The sequence below is a fragment of the Lasioglossum baleicum genome, chromosome 1 (genome assembly GCF_051020765.1).
Source record: "Lasioglossum baleicum chromosome 1, iyLasBale1, whole genome shotgun sequence".
NCBI classification, from domain to species: Eukaryota; Metazoa; Arthropoda; class Insecta; order Hymenoptera; family Halictidae; genus Lasioglossum; species Lasioglossum baleicum.
In genome coordinates this window covers 20514311-20536855 of record NC_134929.1, presented here as the reverse complement: position 1 = coordinate 20536855, position 22545 = coordinate 20514311, and the positions used below count along the sequence as shown (strand labels likewise).

General features: G+C 44.6%; 2 protein-coding genes across 3 annotated transcripts in view; one reads left to right on the top strand and one right to left on the bottom strand.

Annotated features, from left to right (window-relative positions):
* LOC143207386 (14 kDa phosphohistidine phosphatase) overlaps positions 1-22545 on the bottom strand; it is a 73822-nt gene that overhangs the window by 45224 nt on the left and 6053 nt on the right. The window lies entirely within an intron of this gene.
* LOC143207330 (phosrestin-2) overlaps positions 1-22545 on the top strand; it is a 53180-nt gene that overhangs the window by 27107 nt on the left and 3528 nt on the right. The window contains exons 4-9 of one of the 2 annotated variants that reach the window (XM_076420692.1): positions 1253-1303; positions 5923-6058; positions 6895-7044; positions 19345-19492; positions 20345-20545; positions 20795-20958. In XM_076420692.1, coding sequence (XP_076276807.1) covers positions 1253-1303; positions 5923-6058; positions 6895-7044; positions 19345-19492; positions 20345-20545; positions 20795-20958 — 850 coding nt within the window. Of the gene's footprint in view, positions 1-1252; positions 1304-5922; positions 6059-6894; positions 7045-19344; positions 19493-20344; positions 20546-20788; positions 20959-22545 lie in introns of both variants that reach the window. The other variant, XM_076420683.1, reaches the window with a different exon arrangement.

The window sequence follows — 22545 nt, the reverse complement described above, 5'->3', positions numbered from 1 at the left end:
CTCAACAATGCTCAACTTTAAGCGACCATAGCTCCTCAAATATTAATCCTAGAGGATCGAAACTTCGAACTACATCCGCGCCGGGTACAAATCTACTGGATTAGAGATTATAGAAAGGTACTAATATTGAGGCCGGTACAGTAAAGTTTATCCCATAAGAATATTAATGCTACATTTTTCATACTACTGTCAAGTATACGTACTTACAAATTTTTCAGAATCTCCTGTTCCTCCGTCGGATCAAGTGAACACTGCCATTTTCGCGAATACGTCTTAGCGTACAATGAAGCACAAAACACCACACTTCTACACGATCACTGGACACTACACAACACACTTTCCGAAATCGTGACAGCGAACGGGAAGAAGTTTCTCCGACCACGGTTAAAATAGTACTGCGGTTGTCACCTCGGTTTATCATTTTGGTGGGGAAATGTTGCGTTTGCTAATTGGACGGGGGTGTGTCGGAAGGACTTTAGATTCAGAAGTGGGGAAACTGTCATAGAAATTCCTTTTGGTATTGTCTTCAGTCGTCAATAACGAGATTTATAAGGGTAGTCCGCTCGCCGCTTCGATGGGTCCGTCGCACGTGTTGTCGATTAGTCGGGGTTGAAGATTCGCATGCGTTTTTTGCTTGCTATGACGTCCTTTACAGGTATATCGCCTAATCCGCTGGAGGAACGGTGAGGTACGGTAGCATTTTATAATCCAGGATTAATATTCTTACAACAATGGATATAGGGTATTCTTTCATATTTTGCAACTTCAAATTCATGATCCGAATGGGCAGAGAGACGATGACGTCTACGAGTCTAGCGACAAATGTTCCTTTAAATTTCGTTTGTCTCTCGAGGCACCCATACGATTATGTTCTGTCTCATCGACACGGTCATGTGGACTGTAGCAGTAGGCTTTTGTTTATACTCATAACTCCACACAATCAAATTTTGCAAAAAAACTTTAACAGCTTATATCTCATTAACTATTTGTTTGCGACATGTGGCTTCTTTCAAACTTTGGAAAGAACTTTGCCAAACTTTGCCAACAATTTTCTTTGTTATAAACGATTTTGCGACAAGTTTCTCTTACAAATTTCTAGGACGGATAACCATTACTTTTTATACGTGATCGAGCACTGGCTAAACTTTAGTGAAACGATTCGCGAGCTAATGAAATTTCGGAAAATATGCACTTTCCAGGAACGAACTTCCGTAGTTCCGGTGTAATAGAACATGTTTCCTGTGTGTTCCAGAAAGGCGGAAATCACCGGGGACAGCGCGTCGGACTCGTTCAGCAATCAAAGGTAACTCGTGAAAGGGGTATCGACGCGCGAGGAATATCTTCCATAGCTTTTTTCCGGCGGAAAACGGCTATCGCAGTTTTTGCGACTGAAAGCGTTCGTTCACCTGCGAACATGGAAATTTTTCGCAGTCGCCGACGACGTCACGCCCGAGAAAAGTTGCTGGCAGATTTGTTACGCGTTAACGAACCTCGTTACAACCACCTTCGGCCGTACACGGCCCGCATAATTAAACCAAGAGCGAGTGGTATCTCGCAATTCTACCCGCGTCCTGAAATGTAATAACAATTGTAATAAATATTCGAACTGCCGTTGCACGTACGCCGCCGCGCCATTCACAGGAAGTCGTTCCACGCGCGATATACGAACGGAGTTTTACCATTCGCCCGCAACAGGAAACGCGATATATGGATCTTTGTTGGTGTGTTGCGTTCACAAACTTGCGAAACTGTTGGCGTCAACAAATATTAATGGTTTATCGGACACGGCTCTGCCATCGGGAAACCTCTCCACCGGCGAGATCAAGTTTGGATGAAATTTTCACTGACGTGTATCACTATATTTATAAGCCGCTTGTTTTCAATTTCTGGCGTTGATCCACATGAAAGAGTTGTTCAAAAAATGTCCTTTATACATCATCTTGTAACTTCTCCAAATACTATCAAGATCTTTTGAAAGATCTCAGAATCATTTTTGCAGATCTGAATGCCTTTCCAGAGTTTGTAGAGAAATTCTGTGACGAAATTGTGGGACCACAAAAAAATTCCGAGTAACTCTGAAAAAATCCTGAAGCATTCGAAAATAATTTCGGAAGAGTCCTGTGAAAGAATTCTGAAGCCTCCGAAAAAATTCTGATCCCTCAAAAGTGATCCTGGAGTCTATAGAAAAAAATCTAAAATCTGTAAGACATTTTAGGGTCTACGAAAATGACTTCAGGATCTGCAGAAAATTTCGAAGGGCTCTAAAAAATTCTAGCAACTTGGAAAAGACTGATTCGAAGCGTTTCCCTGGCGAATAGAAATGTTGGACCGAAAACAGAGTCCCGCGCGAGAATATTAATGCATTTGTTCTAATTTTAAGCGGGCCGAACGTGTTTACCTAGCGGTGGCGCGTTTATAGGCTTCCGGCGAATAAAGTGTTAACTGCCGCGAGCTGTCGGCGATCCCCCGCCACTAAAATCGCATAACGAAAATCCAAACAGGCTAGGTATGCGCTGCATGGATTCACGCTCCAGCTATCACAGATAATAATCACCGGATCCTGAAGAAGATGCAGACAAGCGGGTTAATTCAAACCGGGAGTGCATTCTCCGTTAACGACTCGATGTCGGGATTAAGTTGTTTTGATTGAGCCGGAAATTGGGGATCGACGGGATCGTTCCAATCAATTTATTACGATCCCGTCATAAATAATTTCGGCGTCAATTTGATACAAAATACATTTTTCACAGTGTTGTTAACGTTCGAACAGGTTCAAACACTGTTTGAAGAGAGAAGGAGAGTGGGAGAGGAAGATGCTTTTAAAGCACCAATTCCGTCGGATGTTCGTCAATTTATTTATCAACTTTTCTTTCTAACTTCGACTAACTTCTTTGACGGCTTCCGAGGGAAGAAGGTGCGCCCCATCGCGTGGCGTAGTTAAGTTTCCTCTCCGACCTTTCGTTTTCACAATAAATTGAAATCTGTCCGAGAAAAATGATGCGATAAAGCCAACCCCGGTTTTCTCTCTTCGAACATTGTTCAAGCATGTTAGACGTTATTAAAAAAGTATACTGTTGTATTCGAAACGGTTTGCAGAATCATTCGTCCAGCTTTTACAGTTTCAACGGAGCAAATTTTTGAAACGCAAAATTGGACAACAGAGTGTTCTAAGCCGCGTTCCGAGGCTTTTCCGATGCAGGTTACTTGTCAGCCGGGCCGCAAGTTCTTGTCTTTTGCTAGTTATCTGTCATTCTATGGGTTTTTAATTAAGCCGAACAACGTGGAGCGCCGTTAATTAGCATCGCGCGACCCCGAACAACGCGAACTACTCGCGGGAATTGTTCTCCCGCCGTGTCATGCCCGATAGACGCGCGGAACAACAACGAAGAATATTTGCAAAGAGATCATCGTCGCTCGCACAATTGTGAATATGACGCCGAGCCGCATCGGCTGCAGTTGCACTCTTCGGGAACACGGTTTTCGCACGGCAATAAATTCCGTCGGCCGTATTTCCGTTCTCCCGCGTCTGTTTCTCGTATCCTTGAGACGAGCCCGCGTTTACGCGCCTCTTCCCTTCTCCGCGAACTATCCGCCTCGCGTATGCCAACGTCAGTTTGCAAGGCATTTTTCACGCGAATTTTCCCCGGAACACTCGGCTAAATAAATACTGCGAAACATTTTTTCAGAGCTACCAGACATTTTTTGGAGAACTAAAACGCTTCGCCCAGTGACTCTGGAATTTCTGCATACTCCAGACTGTTCACAATACTTTTGGAATGTTGTCGCAGATTCCAGAATTTTTCTGTGGATCTAGACCATTCTCACGAGCCCTAGAATACTTTCGGAAGAATCAATCCCTTCACTATTTCTAGGATCTTTAATTAATTTAGGAATCTACGGGAGGAATCCTATGAAAAATAATTTTAAAGCGTGTAGAAAAATTCTGGGACCTTCGAAAAACTTTTCGCTCGTTGGAAAACTTGCAGAAACGTGTCCAAGGCCTCTAGAAAAATTCTGGAATACGCGAATACGTTCGCGCGATTCGAGAAACTCGTTCTCTGCTCCAAGAGCAAATATTATTCGAGCCCGCCCCCGTGTCCCTGCGCCTTGATCACCAAGGGAGCATCTTGAAACAATATTTTCCCGCGCGATACCGTCCGTCCAAACAAAAGCGAAAACCGGCCGCATCGACCGTTTTCCTTCGCGCTTATAGCTCTTCTTGATCGCACCACCTATCCGGCAAACGTCCTCGCTGTACGCTGCAATCATGCGTGAAACAGCAGTAACCCGATGATAATTCCCCTCGACGAGACGAGACACGAATAATCGCGCGCACGCATCGCAATGGATACATACGTTGCGAAGATTCTATTATTTCGCCGGCGCGGCGTATTGTTCTATCAGGGCGTATGAACCGTGCTGCCGACGGGCGTTGCAGGTACAGATTTTGTTGAAACAGAGTGGTAGGAGTGCCCTGGACATGTTTGGAACGGTGAACTTGTGGCTTACGGAATCATTGTAGGTATAGTAGAAAGACTGTGGTACTTGTGGGAAGGTTCTGAAAATTGCAAGGCCAGTAAAAATAATTGTGGAGCCTGCAAAAAAATGCTAGATAGAACTTCCAAAGAGATTGTAGGGCTTGTAAAATGGCTCTGGAGCCTCCGAAAATACTTCTGGGGCTTTCAAGAGAATTCTAGGACGTGCAGAAAGATTCCAGGACCTTTGAAAATAATTCTGGGGTCTGGAAAAAATTCTAGGGCTTTCAAGAAAATTTTAGGACGTGCGAAAGGGCTCCAGGACCTTTGAAAATAATTCTGGGGCCTGGAAAAAATTCTAGGGCTTTCAAGAAAATTTGAGGACGTGCGAAAGGGCTCCAGGACCTTTGAAAATAATTCTGGGGTCTGGAAAAAATTCTAGGGCTTTCAAGAGAATTTTAGGACATGCAGAAAGGCTCGAGGACCTGCAAAAAAATTCTACTGCTTGCAAGAAACTTGTGAGGCTTGCATAACAACTCCAGAGTCTAAAAGTCTGAATGCAAAATGGTCGCAGCATAAATCGGCGTGTCATGTTGTTTGTTCGCGCACTGTAACGGGAAAGCAGCGGAAAGCAACAGCTTCGATTTTACCGGATGGCGTGACGGGAGCCGTGACACGGCTAATTAGTACGCGGCACGTTTTATTGCGACTCGAACCTGTTTTTGGTTTCGTTACAAGATTCAGTGCCAATTCGTTTCAATTTGTAGCGTGAAACACGATCTCGTCATCCGGATCATTGTCCTCTAAGCCGGCGGGGATCGCCGTTGATTTTTGCCGATCCGTCGGTGTTTGCTTACAATTCTCGCTTGGGTCGACGCTGAATAATTTCACCGATGCATCTGGTGCACGGGCGACAAGCGTTTATACGATGCATCAGCCGTTATTATTAATGCCGCGTTCGATCGGTCGGTCGGGCGTGCGCGTATTTGAAACTCGGATTACACGATGGCTCCGAAAAGATGCTTCAACACCGCTGTCTCAGTTTTTGACAAATTTGCATGCTCGAGCTCGATCGCTATTATTGCGGATCTTTATGCGAAACGAACTTTTTTGAGTTTCATTCTCTTCTTTTTATCATTTTATAATTTATATTCTGTTTAATATTGATCACAACCTTGTGTACTGCTTTAAATTTCATGGGCTCATTTTTGTCGCAAATGCATGCAATCTGACGAAATGCAAAACTGTAAAGACGGTAAACGAATTTATTTCACTATTTTCGACATATAAAGATGATGAAAAGAATATTTCGCATACAGATCCGCAGTCAGATTACAAACAAAGAGTTCCGATTTCGTAGTCCGTAGACTAGACTCATTCCGAAGCCCGAAGCTTCTACTTTAAGGTGAATTTACTCATCCTGATCTTGCCAACGTTGTTTGCGCAGGTTGTACAAAAAATCATCGCCGAACAGCAAACTCACATTATACCTGCCCACCAGGGACCTGATAGTCAGTGAAACGAAGATCGACAAGCTGCACGGCGTGGTATTGGTTGATCCTGACTACTTGCAGAACAGAAGGGTAAGAGATAGGGGGAAACAGAGCACAGATCGCAAGCTTTCGTCAGTTTGTTAGTTTCGAACGATTCCTCTTCACAAGTTTCTCGGGTCACGTAACTGACTCCCAGTATAACGCAGTAACTCCAATTCGCAGAATACGGTTACTAACAAGTTCGCTCTAGCTAATTCGCCCTGCTTAATTCCCTTCACGAATGTCTTCACCGACCGGCGCGTCTAACGATAGTTACTACCGAAGTTGCCCGCTGAATTTATGGTTTCGGAGGGCAGAGTTGGGATCCATCGAGCTGGATTAAGCGACTACGTAATATCATCAAAAATTCTTTGACACGTCCGCTGTCATGCCTGTTGTTGATCCATTGTTAAAATGTTTTATTTATATGAATTAATATTATGCCGTGTACCATGATTTCAGACGAAAAAAGAATAACAGAATGCGTCAATAATTAATCTACGAGTAACTTAAGACAGTAAAAACATAAGAATTTAAAAATAACAAAGTAATAAGTCTAACTTCTCGTTCTTCGTGACTAACGAAGTATGGTGTGGTCAAAGATTCGAAGTTATAAGGCAACTCGCGAGATAGCTTCCTTATACCGAAGGTTAATGAATCACGTTAGACGCCTTAGGATTCAGCGGTAGCTTCAGCGTGAAATCGGAAACGATCGCATCTCGTCATCGACGAATATCTTTACCGAACCGCCAGATAATTGCTGGAAAGATTTAATGGCTGTTCCGAGGATGCCTTGCTAACGAACGCGGCCGCGTACACAATTACTTGCGCGGCTGCCTGTTTACTAATTAACCACCATCGGTTCGGGGGGTGGGCCATGTTCGCAGGTGTACGGGCAAATTACGTTGACTTTCCGCTACGGCCGGGAGGACGAGGAGGTTATGGGATTGAAATTCTGCAATGAGGTGGTGATGTGCGTCGCCCAATTGTGCCCGCCGTACGTCGGTGCCGATCGCCACGAAACAACGCCGTTACAGGTCTGTAATAGCTTATATTCTAACCAGAAAATTAGCCTAACTCCTTATCCGATCAGCAGACGAATGCTCGACGGTCATCGGCTGACAAAATTTCATTTTACAAGATTGTTGAATATATTACTCCTGTATAAACTTATCTAATCAAGGACATCAAATATCAATTTCAAGCGAATCGAAAAACGTTTGATCGATCCACAGATAAACAAATTGACGTGGAACCATCGATATCGTTCAATCCAATTTTCCATGTGTGCACAAACAAAACTGTAACACTTCGAATGACTATGCGGGCCACCGACATGCCATTCATTCAGCGTCACACGTGACACCGAAAAGCTCGAACTCCAATCGATAGTTTTGCGGGGACGGATTACATAGGAGAGGAGGTTGGCCATAAATTCATGAGATTTTCCGGGGGGTGGGCTCGCGCGATCAATGGAAATTTAATAAAGATACGGAGGAACAAGCCGAGCCGGGTCGGTTCGGTTCGGGTCGTGTTCGTGCCCAATAACAACGCACGCTGTTTTCGCAACGTATCGTTAAATTCCGGAAAATTGAAAATATCGAACATATTTGCCCACCGGGCTGATTCTCGCGCCGATGCTCGATCGCTCGGTCAACGACGGCAATCCGATAACCATCGGTGATTGCGGACTTAACTGTGTTTACCCGGTGCTGGGAACACGTAATCTGTCATTTGATGGAAAATTTGATGTATGAAAGTTATTAACATTTCAATTTCTGTACAAACGACGGGCGATATTATTTTGCAAATGGTAAAAGACTGTCCATTTTGGTCACGCCATTGAGTAGGCGTGGCTTCTGTGCTCTTGATTCCGACGGAGCCACTGCAGTGCCCCAGGGGGCCATCTCTGCGCTCCAGCACTGGCATTGCACCTCTTAAAAATTTCGCTTTCTGTCGAATTTTGTCTTTTTCATTAAAAAATGTAAATTCTAGTCTACACCAAAGTTCTGTGATTAAACTAGCGAATGAACTAATGATTTGTTAATTGAAAAACATACGTCCTTCTCGCTCTGCGCGAGTAGGCGCGGTTAGCGTTGAGTGGGCGTGGCCCCACTGCTCTCGGCGCATCTAGAGCACTGCCCCAAATGGAAAATTCGCTCCACATTCAAAATCAAATGCATCCATCACGCTATAGCAAGGGTTAATGGGATTCGATGAATGGCTAACCGCAATATAGAGAGAACTGACATGAACGCTAAGACAATGCTTGCCGGAGCCTCGATATAGATGCAATAACCAGCGGAAGCTTACGCAGCGTGGATTTCCCGGTGAAAATTAATGAAGCAATTCGGGGCCCGTATTGTTCAGGCTAGAAGGGCGCCCGTTCCTAATCGATTAACGAAATAAGCCTCTCGGCTTAGTAATCAATTTCGCGCCCCGGTAATTAGAAACTCACGTGCAATGCGGCGACTGGAAATTCTGTTATAGCGTCCGCTGTCTGAAGCTTGTAACGAGATGTCTGCTCAGAAAGTTCGCGCAATTTCTGAAAGTCTGTCTCTATCCATTTGTGTTTGCCGCGACTCCATAGTAATTCCCATTAACTATGCAAGGTAGCCGTGCAGCAATTACCTGGAGTTTCTTTGTCGTCGATCATTCTGTTCGTCCTCGATCGGTATTGTGTTTGGTCAAGAGTTCACGAACAAGCTCTTAATCCTTGTATCCTGTTTAGGGATTTAGATGTTTGACGATCAAATTGGCCCACAATTGGTAATCCTAGAAAAGATCTTCTAAAACAGACCTGGGCGACGGTGGCCCGAAAGACACATGTTGCTACTACTCTGAGACTGTCTTACCGAGCAAGAGAAGGATAGAAACAGCAACATGTGTTTTTCGGGCCACCGTCGCCCAGGTCTGTTCTAAAAGATCTAGTTCTTCATTCACAGCACAATTTCTGCAATCGCCAGTCAAGACAGATTTACAAGTTCAATACGTCAGCTGTACATAGATTATTGACGACGATTTTTCATCGGAGACTTTTACGATGTCGCTGATCTCAGTCAGCCTAAAACTCACGGCAACAATAGCCCCACCACTCCATTATTCTCACCGACCCCAAGCACTCGTTAATAGCGGCTTAATTGCGTCCGCAGCGTCAGGTTGCTAATAAAATCCAACGATAAAAACAACAACCTGAACCCTTGGCCCGCTGTAACCGACGGATGTACAGCAAGGATTGTTCCATTGAACAGCGACCACGTCTAATAACACGATTGAACACCATGAGAAATAGGCAAAGACGCCGTGCCGCCCTGGACACCCATAAGAAATATTAAAACTATCTCAATTTATATTAGAAAAGTTTCACACCATGCGGCGTTGGAAAAGTACGTTCATCCTCGGTATAGTACGATTCAGCTCCCAATATGAAAAATCGTTCTCCTCTGACATTTCCCAGTTTAGTAATTACTTTCTCGATCTATAAATAGCGGTTCCACATTAACCTTTTGACCGGGACTGCGAGAGACTCGTGGCAAAATTTTCCGTCCGTCGATTTTCGCTAGAAGAAGTAATATCAAACATGAATTTCATCGAGATTCTGTCCATGTATGAAAGTTTGTCGCCGGCTTAATTTAATTCAGCAACGCTTTGGTCAACACTCGGAAAAATCCCCCGACAGCTCGTAATCCGCTGGGAAAACCTAGCGATTCGATTGTTGCCACGTCTCCGACGTATTTCGCATTTTCATAATTGAGAATCGGGGAATGGCCGAGATGGAATTTTGTTTCCGGCACGAAGGTTTCTATCGACGCGTCACGACGCGACGGTCCGGCAACATCTCGCCCACTCGCGTTTCAAATTGTTTCTCGATGCTCCCGGCCTGTATACAAAAGCAGAAATAGAAATAAACGTGCTCGAGCTTCTTTCGTTAAGCGTTCGGGCGTTCGAGCTGTGCTCAAAGTATAGATAAAACGAATGTATTATCATCACACAGATACAAAGTGCACGTGTTTGAATAATGGATTCCGCAATCCTTTTTATATTTCACACACATACAGTCGGTGTACAAAGTATTCGTACAAGAATAACAAGTAATGACCTCTGTATGCCCTGAACCAAATAGTTAAAGAGATATATGACAAAAATGTTTACAATCACAATATTTCCCCCTCTTTACCATGTATATCATTTTTACATATCATTACAAGTAACGGAAATACTCGAGCACGTTGCGCGGACCACCCTGTATAATTTAAAACTAGATAATCGAAATATTCTGAAGAGGTTAAAGTAAATTGACATTTGTAATTATCGTACAATACAGTAGCGAAAGTTAGTGTACAGAAATCTTGTTGGAGTCGTCAGAGACCCGGTACACCAATTAAGGGACACTGTATTTATTCTTGGGAGCTTGCAGAAGCGCGCTGCGTCGAATGGAACGAGACGAGAAAGCGACCCGGGGAGCATTTGATCAGAGACGTCGTTGCCAAATGAAAGTGCCGCTTTAAAACGCCTCCGGGACAGAAAGGGTTCAACTACAGAATCATAAACGCATCGTTTTGAGTATTATCGCCGACTGCAAAAGCAACGTTTATGGCGGTTTTACGAGCGAATCGCGAATCAAAGAGCGGCCTGCTTTCGCAAGGACTTACTGTTGGATACGTTCTCGGTCCACGTTCCGCAACGATGATGGTCGCGTCGGTCATCAGTGGGCGTCGATCTAACACGATCGAGAGCTGAACCTTCCACAACCCTCTATCTCGTTGTCTTATAATTAGTCTACGGATTTTATGCGTTGTTATGCACGGATATATTATCTTTAATTTATTAAGACCATCAAAGAAAAACAGGACATTTTTTTAGTGATTTCACAGAACCCTTAATACATTGATATAATGTACACTACGAAATCAAACTTGCACCTCATCTCTGTTCCATAAAACTGCCAAATAGAATCGTACATCAAATTTTAAAAAATTGTTGTGAAGAGACAGCTCCGGGCTTCGGATCACGAAAAAAATTTTCCGACGTTTTCAGAGACGTTTGAACTTGCAGCCTCTTCGAGAAAGCACGTGTACTCTTTGGAACAGTATAAGTTTGTTCGAAGCAAATTTCATTATACAATACTGAATGTTGAGACGCCCTATAAATTTCCACGAAGGTTTGCTGGTAAAATGTTTCAAGGGATAAGCGGGTCACGTCGACGAAATAGCCTCGACAAGGGTGGAAGATTGCGAAAAATTACGAAAAATTGTGCGAGCTTCACCGGTGGCTACCCGAGCGAAGAATAGTCGCGGGTTGGATGTATCCGGGAGACCGAAAATGTAATATTGATGGCGGATGCTGGCTAGGATAGCTAGCATACCAATCTTGCTTCCGCGCGGAACCAATAACGAGAAGGGCTCGTTACATCGACGACAGCCTCCGATAATCGTGGAAGGTTTAAACGAACAAGCCGTTAAGGGACCCGATCGTCGATCCGCTCGGAAATGAACCGTTAAGCTTATGCCGTGCATACCACGTCTCGTTATACAGTCACCTGTGTGTACAAGCCTTGTAACCGATACGAACAACGTCACCGAAACAACGTGCACCGAACCGTTTCAGAACCCTCCTGCGTTGCCTCGGTTCGAGGCCTCAACCATAAACGATACTGCCGTGCCTCAAAGCGTGTACACCTAAGAATCTGCAGAAGGCAAAGCGCTGTTCGCCCCTAGTTTTGCCTCGTTTTCAGCAAACACTTGGAGAAGTCCGAGAATAACATCCTTCGAGACTAGCGGACGTTCTGGGAGAGTTCCAATTCGGTTATGCTTACCATAGAGACTCTAACTCAAAGGAAAGGTCAGGTTGTTGTTATTTCAAATCGATAGCATCAAATATAAAAATTTAAATCCATCAATTTAAAAACGAAACTCATTCGGATAAATTAGAAGAGGAAAGTCTATTTTGATTTTGCAGGAAAACTCACTAACTAATCCTTCCCTCCCAACGAACAAATTCCAACACAACAAAACTTGCTCTGTCCTCTCGAAATAGCTGAAAACGTTCCGCAACTCGAGTATAGTTCCCAGTTGATGACGTATTTTTAGTACAACCGTTCAGCTGGAAAGTCGAAACTTTTCTCTCGGGGATCGGTTTTCGCTTTGCAACCGATCAGAACTTTCCTGGAGCGAGGGGGTTCGAACTTGATTCCGAAGTTCGGATAACATCGTTGCATCGGTGCATCGGCGCTTAGGACTAGCGATTTGGCGGTCGAGTTACAGTTTGTATGTTACACCTAACTTCGTTCTAAAGTGGTGGCTTCGTCAGGTCTCCTAGAATCTGGCAATCGTTCAGAAAAACTGATAGTCGATGAGAGTTCTATCTCGCGGAGTCACAGTGGAACCGTTCGCGAGTCGAACGAGCGTTCTCGTAAAACGCAACCTCGGCCCCGGGTAATTGCAAAGTTTATTACCGTGCACCTTCGCCAGTAACGTTTGCTTAAGCGGAACGGGATAGGGGATTAGAACCACGGGCGAGGTCGTAAAGAACCGCGACCTCACCTTCGTTTCAATTAGAAGACGAAGCAATCCATAAGGACGTCCCAAAAACTTCTCGTCGCCACATTCAGACTTGTCCCCCCACTCTACCTTCCGTACTGGCAGAGAGAGAGGGTGACTTTCCCCTCAATTCATGCTTCCTCAGCTCATCTTGCTCGTTGCGTTGGCACCGAAAGAGTTCAACAACCAGTTCGGTCAATTGAGCAATGGGGACTACGGATTTGATGCATTTAGGACAAAAACGGGCAAATACAATTTGAAGCAGTGGACCTATTAAAAAGATTTAAGGACATTGGAAAAAAAACTGGAAAGGTGGTTCATCGCTTTGGCTGAAATGTCACGTTTCCGGTGTTCCGCCTCTAAATTTGTTTGCGAAGGTAATTGAAAAGACTGGCAGTGGGTCTATCCTTGCACGTTTCGTAAGTCTCGCTTTGGGAATGGGGGAGAAACGTATCAGAAACTGCGACAGGCCTCGCGTGAGGGTGTGGGGAGCAAATAAGATGGGAAAAGGAATAAGTCTCCGAAGGCCGTTCCGGAGGCTGTCGCGATCTCGCGCGAAACGAAACGCGCGAGACGGAGGATCCACGTTTGTGAAACGGTTAATCCCTCTGTTGGGACCGGCGAACAGGAAATATTGCACGGCTGCTGGGAGTAATTGAATATTTCATAGCGTCGAGTTCAAATGGGAACGCTTTCCCGTTTCGAAACGCGACGGGCCTCGTTTGTAAAGACTATCGGGTACTTTGGCTGTCGGGCAGATATAAACTGGGCTTCTTTCATATGTAACCATCGCGTCTTCCAACAAGCATTTATTGATACTTCGTTCGGGACACTTAGATTTCTAGACAAATCTAATTTGATCTTCACGCAGTCTCGTGCAAAAGAAACTGATCGCGTTGCATAGCGTCAGTGTGGGCAATTTTCAGAGCAGGCAATTTTTCACGTGGATATTTCTGTGGCGGCCAGGAAAAACGCCGCATGTCACAATTTCAAAAAATTTCAGTTTGTGCATTAATTGAGATTTATAGTATAGGATTTACTTCTTTATAAAAAAAAAGTCATGAAAATAAATTCGAAAGGCTTAAAAACATAATGCAATTGAACCGATATACTATGGCAAAGCATTAGTGACCAAAACTTTAAACGGCAATATCTTGAAAGTGAAATTATGTGACATACGGCGTTCTTCCTGACAACCACAGATTTATCATTGTGGGCACGCGCCAAAGTGAGCAACTTTTTGAATGGGAGTTCGTCAACGTGTGCAATTGTTCATGCGGAGATTTACCAGTGTGGCCGTCGTCGAAGCAACCAAGTTCTGTGCGTACATTTCTGCGCAGTTTTGCCTGTTCGCCGAGTCGAAAGAGACGCCTGTTACGACAGGGCGCGGCACGGCCTTGACACTGACCCTGACCTGCAGTCAGGTCGATCGGGACCACGTGAAAATTATTTATCAGCCTGCTGGCTCTCTTTTCCCGGTGCTGCAAGCCTCGTACGATAGATTATTTATTCGCTACGGATGAATTAGGCATGTCGTGCGGGGACATCTTCCCCCGTACGTTTGATCACGACGGAATTGGATATCGTCGTGGGAGACACGTTCCTATCGTGCTTTATCAATCGAGCAAATAATAAAAGAATCAATTTACAACGAGCTGAAACCATACCTAGCAGCTCTAATCTTCTTTCGGAAAACGGATAACACTTCCAACTCGAGGTTCTTGCAATTTTCGAATTCGATAACAGTCCGTTCTGCACTATCTACGTCGCAATAAAAAATCATGACATACCTCAGCGAAAAAATCTGAACTCCCTTTTGTATCGGGTTGAAAGAAATGTCTGACATTTCAACAGCAAGCTGCAAAAACTCGTTGGAAAAATCCGAAACAGATGCGAGATCCACGCGTGAATGAACGTGCAAAATTGTCAGTGTTCTCTTCAATACCAGAAATGGCTGTTACTGCAGTATCCACTCCGCAATAAAAGATCATAAAATACTTCCGCGAAAAAATCTGACCATCGTTTTGCATGGGGTTGCAAGAAATGTCTGACATTTCAACAGCGAGCTGCAAAAATTCGTTGGAAAAATCTGAAACGGGTGCAGGATCCTCGGATTAGCCGGTTCGCAGGATCTCCTCGTGTTCACCGCAACGGGATACTTTCCCGCGAGAAAGCAAAAGAACACCGGCAGTTTTCGAGCAGTGTGCGCGTACTTCTCGTCGATACCTGATAGTCTACTCGGGGCAGGGATCCATCGGACGCGAAATGCGATCTCTCTTGTAGAAAGAAGCGCTCGTTCCTCGAACAGCGATACGTTTCGCTCGCTCGTTTCACCGTGTTCCCATTGTGCGAGGGCGGTTGACCCAGCTGACATGACGCGACGAGCAATTTCGTTAGTTTTCGAATATCAATCGGCGGACAGCTGCTTTGAAAACGATTGTTCGACGGCCTGCAGCATGACGCATCGCGGGGGTTCGATCCTGCGGGATGACCCTGGCCTGCATCACGAACGCACTCGGAACGTGCAGAAAGTCGACGCGCCTCCCCCTGCTGCCAATTTTCCCCCATGAGAGTGCACATTCGAAACGTCCCAGCGAATATTTATTGAACGTATCGACTCGGTGCGGTGTCGTAACCTTTACTGCTGTCGTGGTTGTGGATTAGGTTTTCAGAGTAGATCCTCTCCTCTCTTCCCTTGCCTACAGTCCCTCATTCTTGCCTAGATCCCCCCGTCTTCCCTGAATCCCCTCCTTCTTATTTAGATCCCCTCATTTTTCCTACATCTCCTCCGTCTTGCCTAGATCCCCTCCTTATTTCCCTCTACTTCCTCTCCCTTTAGAATATCGAGGCTTGATACACATGCAGGGAGGGATCTGCCTCTATACCTAGTGAACCAACTGTCCTCAGTCTGAAACTCAACTGTGACAAGCTCTAATTAATTAGACCACAAACATCCTCTTCGACTGAGCGTGCTAGATGTCCAAATATTTACAGACGGTAGTGCATCTATTTCAAATCGCATACTATACACTGTTGCTTCGAAAATACAAAAATAGATAGAACGTACTGTGCGCCATTTCTACACCATTACATTAGATCACTGAAAGAGTTCGTGCCCGATTCAGACCGAGCAAACCGAGGTCCACCAAATGAATTATATACCTCTCCGTCATACCGAATCCTGGCTAGCATGCTATCTCGACAGCAGGGCACAAATTAAGATGAAGAACCCACGGTGAAAGCAAAGGAACCGTGATCCAAAGGATGAAGGAACAGCGATCGCGAAGACAGAATTGTCTCGGTTTTTATACGATCTCTCGGGGCGACCCAGAAAGTCCTCGAGGCGGAAGTGAATGATGATCGATGACCGGTCCTAATAGAGGGGGCCGGCTACACACGTAATGACTTTCCATTCCAACGCGGCGAGCCGTTTTCTCACGAAAACATCGACCCGGAACCAATAACTGTTCCTCGATAAGGATCACCATAAAAAATTTCAATCGTTCATCCACTCGACGGTATATCCTGCTTCTCGCGGAGCAAACGAAGGACTTTATTCGAGGGGAAAAGCCTCGCTAATTGAAGGACGCTTCGATAACGTGGGTCTCGATCGAGTGCAAGTAGACGCTCTCGAACCAACATAATCGAAACGCTTTTCGCGTTTGTCTCGACCTCGTTCCATCTGCCGAGACACCGACGATTCTCCGCCGGCGTAATTGAAATTTTATTCCAGCCACCACGCATTATGCCAATTTGCTACCCAGGGTAGACGGAGCGCCGACGACAATTACCGGCGACGTTCCTTTTTATTCCGAACGACCCGAGAAAGTTAGTTTCGTCTCGACGGCTCTCGACGCTGAAAGTACCCCTAATCGAAAGGATCCTCACGCTGTCGAGAATCAGATCCTTTCGAAAGGCTCTAAATCTTCACAGGTCAATGCCATCCAAAATCTCTTCCTCGAGCTTTTCCTTCTAATCACTGGACTTTGAATTTTACATGTTTGTTCAATTAAATCAGGTATAGAAGAGTATTCGGTAACAGATCAGTGTCTCCAAAGAAGAACATATTGTCTCCTTCCGGTAACACATTGGTAGACTACAGATCTTTGTATAAAACGAAATTTGTATGTATCATTTTCAATGAAAGGAAGTTAAATTATTTCTCCTGTTAATAATTTGATATGAAAATAACCTACTCTTAAATTTTTTTATGTTTGACTAGAAGACGTCGTACCATTTGTTTTAGTCATCAAGAGTAGTGCTCCTTTTATCCAATCGATCTTAAACTTTGCACAAATTTTTTTTCTCACCTAAACGAACAATACTGGATAGTTGCGTGCATTGTATCTCGATAAAAAATTTTCTCCAAGTATAGCTTAGGTCCACCCTAATGTACATATTCGACAGGAATAAACATTGAGTTAATATTTTTTGCGCTTTCGATAAATATTATTAACGATATTCCAGATATCGTAAGTTTTCCAATATTTATTTATTATCTTAAAAATTCTAGATTAATAATAAATTTGTTATAGCAAACGACAGCTCGCGTCTTTGTCGACAGTGGAGTAGTATAGCAGGCTCATTATTTAATCGGCGGGTGGATTATTTACCGGATGAACCCATTCTCCGGAAGGATCGTTTCCTCTCGAGACAGGAAAGACCGGACCGCATTTGTTGGCCAGAGGATCCTCCGGGACACTGGGCTCGGCCATTCGCGAAAGTATATTAGTCGGCAAGTTCGCCTCGTTTACATTCCTGAGCATAATTTAATCTGCTCCCCGAGGACTGGGAACGCGTGCACGACACCATAAAAAATTCCCCGGTAATTCTAATCACCTATTCCGCAGCCTTCAATACGCATTAATCGGAATTGCGGAGAAACTGTAGCTTCGTTACATATTACGGTCGACCGTTTATGCAAATTTAAAGAGACGTCGTCGGGAAACAAGTTGCATTTTCTGTGCGAATAGTTGGAACGTCCCAGCACAAAAGGAAGTCTACGGTGAGTCTTCTGCACCTGACCTCTTTGGGACACATTTTGCAGATTGTAAGTGCAGAGACCGGCGAAAATGCATTTCCTTGGCAATTTTATCTCTTCGCAGTGGAGGGCTGACTCGGAGTTACTATTGAAAATGACGTAGATTCGACATTAAAAGATAAGTCGAGATAGGTACGCGTGCGATAGAAATTTGTTTTGAATTACAGGTAATTTCTGTATTTTTATGTTTATGATGGAAAGAGGGCTTTGATATAGAAGGCGACGTGGAAATACTTGGTTCGTCGAAATAATAGTTGCAACGTAGTTGAACGAGCGATCGTAAAGTTGGGGAAAATTACAAAGAGCCGAGAGGAAAGTGGAAAGAGATGGAGAACTTGTGTTTTCGCAAACGGCGTTCTCGTATATTGCATTTAGCAGATGCTTTGTAGATTTATGGCTTGTAAAGATCTTCGAAACCGCACTAAACTCGTGGCAAACTTGTGGCAAGTTCTGAGGAGCGAAAGAGGTTAACACAATTTTCTGTGAATTTTCACGAGTCTGCAGCGTCGAAATTCGTCAATTACTAAAAAATTTCCCTTTTATCACTGTTTCTCGACAACATCAACGAACTCCAAAGAAGCCTAAGTTCCAACGACCGCGAGAGTATCAAGATGAAGCTCGTCGAGCGACATACTTTTGCGGATTATTAATGACAGGTCCGCGGTTAATTAGCGGCGGACTAATCGCCGGCGTCGAATTCGCCGTGGAGTAACGTAGCAATTAACGAAGAGCGGCATCCCTGTTAATCCGCGAAATGCGGCACAAATAGGGACGAAATAATGTTTAGCGAAATTTGCGGGAATCGCTGTAAAACCACAAAGCTACGTATTAACGAGATTCCGCTGGAATCAACTGGGCCGATTCATTATTGTTAACTGAAATCGCGGATTAACACTTCCGTAGTGAGCCGTGGGTCTGCTCTGACCCAATGTATAAGTGTATAAGTAAATATTCGATGGACGCAACGGCCTCGGGGAGGTTCGTTTGCATAGTTCGTAGAGAGACACTATTTTTTTGTGCTTCAAAGACCGAGCCGAAAAAACAGCGCGTGTAAACAGAAACCGCACACGACCGAAACGCAGGAAAAAATAGCGTACCGATGAAACCGTTTCGTGCAATAAATGAAACTTGTTTGTTTGTACGATTGAATTAGTGTGGTTCACACCGATATACCCGGGATCAGATTACGCGGCATGTTTGCACTGCTCGGCGACCGAGACAGCTCGAGCGTTGCCCCGCAGTGGTAGGGATATTTTTTTTGCATCCAACGTGTAACACATTCTTGCGTCCATAGAATATTTACTGTAACAACGTACATAAAATTAATCTGGTAGGGGACGTTTAAAAATATTAAGAACGCGTTCCTCAAAGAACTAGATGTACGCAGTAAACTCTTGAGCAAAGCTGATCTTTTGTTACGTGCACGATTAAATTACATGTTTTCAACTTCAGGAATTAGACGAATAATTCTGATGGCGTCAGTATGTTCGTCTTGGTTAATTCCTCAATTTCTGGCGACTAAATGAAGTGAAATGTTAGCTACCTTAGAGGTACCAGAAAGTCGGACGTGTCTAAAAGAAACAGCATGACGAGGGTTAAAGGAACGCCGAAATATTTATGAGACCCGTCGGCAAATCGGACCGATCCCGGGCCGGTTTCTTTACGCGATTAACGAGGCAATTGGGAATCACCATTACTGGGGACATCGGAGGGATGTGTTTCGGAGAAGATAAACGAGCAGCTTCGCTCGGTTTCAGGAGGCGCTGGTGAGAAGACTCGGTCCCAACGCTCACGCGTTCACCATGGAAATCACCCCGTTAGCACCCCCATCGGTGCAGTTGGTCCCGGCGAAGGAGTACAACGGCGCCCCCATAGGGAGCAGCTACGATGTCCGGGTTTACATCGGTGAGTCGAACGAATATTCTCACAGTTTTACGATGTCAACGCGAGAGACGATATCCAACTTGTTATATTTATCACACGTTCGTTTTAGCTTTTCAAACATTTCCATCGCTTTTCAGGGATCACAAAAATTTAAAGTTTTATCATTTTTTTGTCGAATTTTGTACAATATAATACCACATTCAGAAAAGTTGATAATTTTTGGTCCCCTGAGTGAAAGTTTAACCTGATGTTACAATATGGTTGTACGATCATTTAGACTTTTTGATATTTCGCGTCAAAATTACATTTAAAGTTGAAAGCAAACGAGAGCGAGTCACCATAGTAATCGCCGGCTATTTTTCCGAGTTCTATCGCATTTCGCGCGGCAGTGTCGCCTGAAAACGAAGAGTAGTACAGTTAGTTTCGCGTGAGCCGTTGTCGGAGAAGGTTGTCGGGCAACAAACGACCCTTGATTGCAGATTCTACCCGGAGCAGTTCGCGGAACATCGCCGGTTTCGTTCGCAGCGGTCGGATCCGCGTGGTTTCTCGATGTAAAGTCCCCGGCTTAGCAATCTACGGCCGCAAATTAGATTCGCAAATTCAATCATCCCGTTGCCATCCCGTCGAGATCCGGTTCACCGACGCAAATAACGGTGGCCGGGTCGATCTTGGACGCTAGACTTTCGGTCTATCATATTGAAGATAAATGTGCCCGAATAGAAAATAATGGGGATTATTTTTCAAGATCTGCAGAGCAAAAACCACGAGTTCGCTTGTACACCTATTATTATTTTCATTTCACCAGATGTCTCTAAGGTTGCTGAGTTAAAGCTTTCTTCCTTGCGATCAATATAAAATGTTTATGACCCGCAGCGGAACAAGCGGACGAGAAACTGCAACGAAAAACGACGGTCAGCATGGGCATCCGAGTTATCCAACGAACTACCAAACCGCCACTGCCAGCATCCACCGTGTACAGCGTGCCGGTGTCTGACAGTCCACCTGCAGACTCGAGGCAGCAGGTTTGCAAGACCAGAGTCACGTTCGCGGAAAATGAGATTGCTGAAGACGAGGGTGAGTCTTTCCCGGAGAATTGAACTAAGGTGCAGTGTAGTTGGTCGTGAAGTTCACAAATCCAACTGGAACAATTACCAATCAAATAAATAAGGATTTTGTTATCCGATAATGATTTGTTCGTTCCGAAGTGGAACGAAGTAAATCTTTACGTAAAATGATCTCGAGGAGAATGCGATACTCCCGGCCAACCGCAACGTCGCGGAAACACGTCAAGAGAGATGAAAAGCTGGCTTATCTTAGTTGCAGAGATCAACGGATCGCACGCGGCAGTGGAAAAACCGTTTCTGTTCGGCGACGGCCGCGTCGGTTTGGAAGCGAAGCTGGATCGCGCGATCTACGCCCACGGGGACTCGATCGAGGTCCAGATCCACGTGAACAACAACAGCAGGAAGTCAGTGCGGAGGATCAAGGTGAGGGATAAAGAGAAAGAGGGTCCGTACTATTCGCGGAGCTCGAATGGTGGACGGAAATATTCTCTCATCACTCTCCTCGAAGGACTCCGACATCGTCTTATCGGTTTCCATTTTCCTGGCACGACACGTCGTGCCTCGCGGTACGATTTCGGAAGCACTCGCATTCATATTTAATCAATTAATCGGCCACGTCCGTCGGCTTCGCGAGCTGCCCCCGCGGGCCAATAACGTCGCGCATGGATCAACTCGATGAAAGGTTAATCGGGGAAAGAGTTAAGGTCGTTTATATTAGGTCACACCGCGAGTCGTGTCGCTTCTTATCGCGTGCATATAAATGGTCGTGCTTCGTTCAGCCGATATTCCTGCGGGAGCTTCGCCCGGCGAGGATTTGTAAAGTTTATTTACTGCAAAGATATTTGCAACTTGCAGCAGAGAACGGATTAAAAGAATTGAAAAATATCACCGTGTTAGTTCCCAGCTGATTAAAATCATTGTACAAAGCATGACACTTCTGTTTAGCTCCTGTTTTGTACAATTTATACAATTTTCATTTTACATGAAAATCCGCAGTCTACTAATTATTATTTATTTATTATTCTACTAATTTTTTAGTAGCCAATTCGTATCGTTAGGTATTCGTACTAGGTTACGTGACGCGTTTCCCCTCTCTGGTTATCATTCCAAGGATCAGAATGTTACGAACCAACGTGAAGGACGATCGGGGATGTCATCGGTCGATCTCTGGTAAACTAGCGCCATGAAATAAACATGAGCAGACTTGCGTGCTCCAAGGAGTCGAACCTCGCCCGTTATCCCAGAATCTGGAAGCTTATGGTGTCGATAAAGCCATGCAACCGTGCGCTACACCGTAAACCACCGGAATCCAATGAGCGACTGACTACACGCGGATCTATTCCACTGCGACCGACTAGACGCAATTTATTATACGTCTTCGATACTCCGTTGCTTATAAAACCGAAGCGTTACGTTTAATGGCTACTGCCTGTAAAGCATTAGTAAAGACTTTCAAGTGCACACGACATTCTTCACTGGATCCTTGAAATACACTAGATCAGGATTAATCTATTTTTAATCTATTTCTAATTTCTATTTTGATGTGGATTTAAGGCAAACGAATGATCCATTCATATTTCGAGCATTGTTCGAGACTTTTGTTACAAGGCATTATCTCAAGTATTTTGCAAAATTGCAACGGGAGACGAATAGCAACAGAAATTCCGTATCGGGACGTGAACAGATTTACGCCGCCGGTGTTCCCGGTGCTAATGCGACGGCCGCTCGTCAAAGTTGAACCGAAACATAGTCGACAACGATCCAAGGTACAATTCACAACGGGATTAGGCGAGTTGGGCGTTCGCGTGTTCCGCTGACGCAATTCTGTCAAGTTTAATGGCTCCACGAGCCATTGTGTCGGCTCCGAGGTGGCGCAAACTTCTGTGTTCATTTTAAAAAGAATTATCCATCGTTCACTCAAATTCTGTGAACATTTTGTGTTGTTGTAATCGCACATTAGAGTGCGAACAACATAAACATCGTCTTCTAATTTATCATTCTCAAAAATTT